The 5,788-nt window shown below is 48.3% G+C and overlaps 1 protein-coding gene across 1 annotated transcript; it reads left to right on the top strand.

Annotated features, from left to right (window-relative positions):
• The first annotated feature begins 3,086 nt into the window (after positions 1–3,086).
• LOC123427856 (glycine-rich cell wall structural protein 2-like) lies at positions 3,087–5,306 on the top strand. Its single transcript, XM_045111991.1, has 2 exons — positions 3,087–3,617; positions 4,640–5,306. Exons 1-2 carry the CDS (start codon positions 3,277–3,279, stop codon positions 4,821–4,823), a joined length of 525 nt encoding a protein of 174 aa, XP_044967926.1. The 5' UTR covers positions 3,087–3,276; the 3' UTR covers positions 4,824–5,306.
• Positions 5,307–5,788: the final 482 nt, after the last annotated feature.

Here is a 5,788-nt window from a genome sequence, read left to right as displayed (position 1 = left end):
GTCTTGTCCATCACATCATTCCCCAATGATGTGATCCCGTTGTCAATGACATCCAATGTCCATGATCAGGAAACCATGATCATCTATTGATCAACGAGCTAGCCAACTAGAGGCTCACTAGGGACACATTGTGATCTATATACTCACACATGTATTACGGTTTCCGGTTAATACAATTATAGCATGAGTTATAGACAATTATCATGAACTAGGAAATATAATAATAACCACTTTATTATTGCCTCTAAGGCATATTTCCAAGAGGTACCACTTCCTCTATGACACAAGAGCGTGCCTTGATGATGAACTTAGGTTCTTTGTCGAAGCTATCTTCTACGACGGCTAAAAATGCCACTAGAATTGTCACTGTATACGACCTGCTCGTCCCTCATCGTAGTTTTCGATGAAAATATATCCGTCACTAACAACCGATGCACCATGTTTGACCAGTTAATGTTTCTCACATATGAGACCATAATATGTTAACATGCCACCTTACAGCTATGCCTGGGCGAGGTTTTATCACTAACAGTGGCCGTTAGTAACAATCAAATTTGACCTGCGGAGCCCACAGGATGCTCACATGGCTGGTTGCATGTCGGTCCATAAGGTGGTGATGGCACACATTTTTTTTACTCTTACAATCATAATATGTGCAGTGTTTCAACTAGCAACCTAATTTAAATTTGAATTTGAATTTTAAAATCAATAAAATTTCAAAAATGAGATGAAATGACTTTCTTAACGATGAAAACGAACAAGCGTAACAAAATTGTAATAATGACCAGCCAACTGAGAAAGTATCACACACGACATAAAAGGAAACATACAAAGTACCACACATTACAAAATATAATAATGAACGGCCTAAGTTTGAGAATGAAAAATACCACCATCAGGGTTGCGACATGTTGGGTAGTTGTAGACGCTTTAGTCGTCACACTATCCATAGATATCTTTTGTAAATACTTAAATGTTTGATTATTTCACATTTCTATGAAGCTCATAACACAATTAGTAAGGTGTGTCATTCTACCGGCACAAAAATAACTATGCCAAGAGGTTTCTCTACCTTAGGCCCTATTTTTTAGAAGTACTAATAATCAATTAATCCATCAAAAATATTTACAATTGAATGTATGCTGTTTTTGCTTCATGTGAAACAACTTGTCTTCCTTAGTATTCGTGTATCTCATAATGCCGCATTCAACGTGGACTACAAAATGAGATACATGGGGCGGCTTCAAAGGCATCGCCTCTATCCACTCAAGATCCGCACCCCACACTCCTCAATCCCCTCACCATCATTAACAGAGTCCGACAAGCATGTACGCATGGTAGATGGTGGGAGAGAGGCTGACCTAGCCCACACATAACACATATAACCTTATATCCTTCTCCCTTAGATCCAAAATATTCCCAATGCCTCCTACTTTACCTACCTCAGATTCTACGAATGTGCGCCCGCCAACATGTGTTGTCTTGGTTAAGATCGTCAGACGAACTCAAAGTCTTGGCCAAATGTTGCTCACGCTCTTAGGCTACCGAATTTGGTTCTCATGGAGAGGACGACATCTTGAGTGGGGAAATGGGCGGCGTCTTTGAGCACGCGCTCGCCCTAGAGGCTTTGACATGCCTCCTTCCTCTGTAGTAGGGATGTGGAGATATCCCTAACCGGTTCTATTTCAACCATGAGGAGAACATCACATACATGACGTTTCCCATGTGGTGGTATGTCCTTCATCCCCTTTCCTATCCCCGCGTTAAACTCATCAACTTTTTGTGAACTTGCTCCAAAAATCCCACCTTGTCGCCGTTTGGTAGCCCCTTTTGTTGTCACTCTTGTTGTCGTGTGATACCCTTCATTTACACGTCCCACCATGGGCATTGACTGTCCTTAGTGGAGACAGTGTCATTAGTGACATTCTAAGACCCTATGTTTTCATCACTGCTCTTTCTCTCTATTCACATGTGCAACGATCGTCCTTTCACTAGAGAATTTATGCAATCTTCTCATGCATGCTCGATGAGTCAGTGTCCTTTCTCGCCTTTATTTACACTCCGCTCTCGACAATGACCACATTTTCGACGAGTGATGAATGGCATGGGGTTGTTAATGGCACAACTCCTTGGACGCAAAGTTGTCAGAATCGAGATTCTGAATCGGATCGGAACTCTGTTGGTAGGATCGTGAATCTTAGAATCATAACTAATACTCCCTCCGTCCGGAAATACTTGTCCTAGAGATGAATGTATCTAAACTTATTTTAGTTATAGATACATTCATTGTATTCATCTTTAGGACAAGTATTTCCGGACGGAGGGAGTAGGATCGTATAAACTTAATTTCTATGAGCAAAATCATAGAATCGTAGGGGCTAGACTGGATGCTAAGGTCCTAAGATTCAAGAGTTGAGTCGCGATTCTTACGACTTTGCTTGGACGTTTATCTCATGTGGCCTTTCCCTGCTCCAGATTTAGGCGTAGCCTTGGTTGGGTCTCCCATGTGGTGTCCTTTGAAGTTGCTCACTTTTCCTTTGCTACCGGTGCCTTGTATTACGGTATGACATAACCTAGGTTGCATCATACAACCCTCTAGATGTTTAGTTGGTTGCCATTTGCGCCGTGTCATAATGTTGTACTCTACTTAGTATTTTTTGTGTTTCTAGTGTGTTTGCTTGGGCAAGATGCATTGTCATGTGGCTACCTTCCAGAAATATATTCACGTGGGGTCTGTCCTCTTGTAAACTTTCTTCAAAAGAGTTAAGCGAGTGACATGTAAAGCTTTTCTGTAAACACCCGAAATTGTCTCCTTGCTTCCGTTTCAAAAGCTTCTCAACAAACAGGCACCCCTCGGAGTGCACTGCACGAAAAGCCTCACTGCCGTGCGGGCCTGCGCCGGCCAGCCGGTGGCCCCACGCCGCAGGCGCAAAGGGGGAAGGCGCAGGCCCCCTCCTCGGAGCAGCCTCGAGGCAAAGCAAGCCCGGGAGAGTGGGTCCCACCAGCCACCGGGGCCCCACCGGTAAGGGGAGTGGGACCCGCCACCGGCCCTCCCCTCCTTCCCCCACTCACTTAATAAAACCACCTCCCACCTCCTGCCGAGCCTGTCTCCCCTTTAAACACCACCGATTCGCGCACCGTCCCTCTCGCCCGCCCGCCCGCCCACGCACCGCACCACGGCGCCAGGACGAACACGGGAGCGCCACCGGATCGACGAATAAACGCCCCCCGGTCGCTGGATCCGGCCCTCCGGGGACCGATCCCTCGGCGCCGGCGATGGACTCCTCCTCCTCCTCCGCCCTCCGAGCCGCCACCGGCGGTGGCCTGCTGGGCCGGGGCGGGAGCGGAGGGGGCAAGGGCGGCGGCGGCGGCAGCGGCAGCGTCACCGGGAGCGGGAGCGGGATCGGCGGGGACAGCACGTCGACCATCGGCGGGGGCGGCGCGTCGGCGGATGCGTGGACCCGGCTCGTCAGCTCCGGCGTGGAGGACGACCTGGTGTGCGCCGTGGGAGCCGGAGCTGGGTTCGGAGCCGGAGGGCTGCCGTACGGCTACTTCCTGGACGCCTGCTTCCTCTGCCGGAAGCCGATCGCCAGCAACCGCGACATCTTCATGTACAGGTCCGCGCCCGGCGTCCGCCGTCTTTCTCGCCATCCTTCCTCCTCCAGTCCTCCTCCTGCCTCCGTCCGTCGTGTTTGTCTGGGTCTTCGGTTCGGTGGGCCCCCGGGCAGGTCCACTTCCGGCGTCTTCGGAGCTGATATTTTCATTTCTCGGGTGAAGAAGAGAAATTTTGACTGCCGGCCGGGGAAAAGCCACAGCCAGTGCCCGAGCCCGACCTGATTCTCCGGAAAAGAAAAGAAAAGGTCACGGTAATGCCATTCGTTTCTTGGTGCTAGGACAAACAAGGGAAGAGATCGACGGGAGAGCTTTTCCTTTTTCTTCTTCCTTTTCATGATGGGCTATTATTGGTGTAGAGGTCCTGTCATCTGTGTCGTGCGCGTACGGGTGGTGGTATAGATTACTTTGCCCGTGATTCCATTAAATTCTGCGTTGGCCTCAATCGGCGGGCTTAATTATGGTCACGATTTCATTTCCAAGCTTGCATGTGGAGTTACCACTAATTTTTCCTTGCAAAGTTACTGGCCAGGATTCAGGACAGACTTAGTTGCTAAGCATGTGTGTTTTTTTTGCATTATTATCAGAGCTTCTGATAGATGCCAAAGGTGCTCGTCCTGCTGCTTTTACTGCTGTTTGTTCCGTCTGGATGGGTTGAAGTTGAACAGAAACTGTGGCTTTTTTGTGTAGGGTCCTTTAGTTTCTTTCTGAGATAGTGATTTTGCTGCATGAAGTGGAGTAGGCGCCACCGAACAGACCCATCGATCCTTCTTGCATTCGTTTCTCTTCACCGTACAAACTTATTTGATACTTTGTGAATTCGTTTGGAGGATCAAGCAGAGACGCTCAGTGTCTTTCACTGAGCACAAAATTTATCGCTAACATTTCCATGTCAGGGAAGGGAAGGTGTGATAACACAGGCATGTTACATGAGTACCTAGTTCGTTAGAGTGATTGTCAAGCCTTGATTACCAGAGTTCATGCCATGCATAAACTGAAAATTATCATGCATGTTTTGTTTGAGCAGAGGGGACATCGCGTTCTGCAGCGAGGAGTGCAGGACGGAGCAGATAGACGCGGACGAGGAGATGGAGAGGAAGGAGAAGAGCGCGTCGGCCAAGAAGCTGTCGCAGAGGCCGCCGTCCCTGGGCGAGGTGGAGTCCCCGCCGCGGCCGCCCAAGACCAGGGCCGGGTCAATCCTCGCCGGCTGACAGGAGCTGAGCTGCTCGTTTTCCCCCAGGCCAAGACCCCCCATCGCCACCACCACCGCCAACACCAAAAGAAAGAAACTATCGACCGCTTAATTACTTACAGCCAGCCAGGCAGCCAGTGACATATATGGGTTTGTGTTTTTTGTTTGAACCCCTTGCGCTTTCGGTGGTGTTGCGACCATGGTTTTTGTGCCTGCAGCAGCAGCCTGTATCGGTGACGACGATCATGATGTATAGGTTAGAGACTGAAGGTAAGGAAAATGGTGCCTGCCGGCTACTGGGAGTGAGTTCCTGCTGCTTCCTAGTATGCTGTGTGCTGTCAGGGGTTTCCTCTCCTGGGCTTCGTTCTTAATTATTTTCTATTTTGTAGTAGTTGTTGGTGAATGGTGATGGTGGTGGTGGTAGGTTTAAGGTTTTTTCTAATGGTGAAGCAGATGGAACATATGGGTAAAGAAGAAATTAACATATGGATGGATGACCGAATCCCTGACTTTCTCCCCCCATGTATGTGTATGTCAGCAGGTCCTTTCAAGATCTCGTGAGTTGTGTGTGTGTCTGTGTGTTGACGGAGTGGAGGCCGTCGGTTTTTGGCCGGTTCTCCTTATTAACAATCTGTTAATAATAATAATTCTCTTCCGGCTTGGTGAAAAGACAGAGCCCTCGTCGGGCGTTGAAAATGCCAACCAAAAAAATTGACAGGTCCTGCATGTTTCCTTTTCAAGATTATTGCTTCTGATGACATGCTTGTATGTATCTGGCCTATGCATTCATTTCCTGATTGTTTGCTCGCAATGGTGAAAGATCGTGCTATGGCATGATAATAGATCAATGGCAGCTCATACACGATTGTGGAACCTGTGCATCATGCTTTCCCCCGGCCAGACAGGTGGAAGCATAGGTCAAGCTCCAAATCGCTCGAGGTGTCACACTCAAATAGGAGTAATATAAAAAAAAAATGACGTCAC

The sequence above is a fragment of the Hordeum vulgare genome, chromosome 2H (genome assembly GCF_904849725.1).
Source record: "Hordeum vulgare subsp. vulgare chromosome 2H, MorexV3_pseudomolecules_assembly, whole genome shotgun sequence".
Taxonomy (NCBI): Eukaryota; Viridiplantae; Streptophyta; class Magnoliopsida; order Poales; family Poaceae; genus Hordeum; species Hordeum vulgare.
The sequence above is the reverse complement of the archived record's forward strand: the minus strand, read 5'-3'. Positions and strand labels throughout refer to the sequence as shown.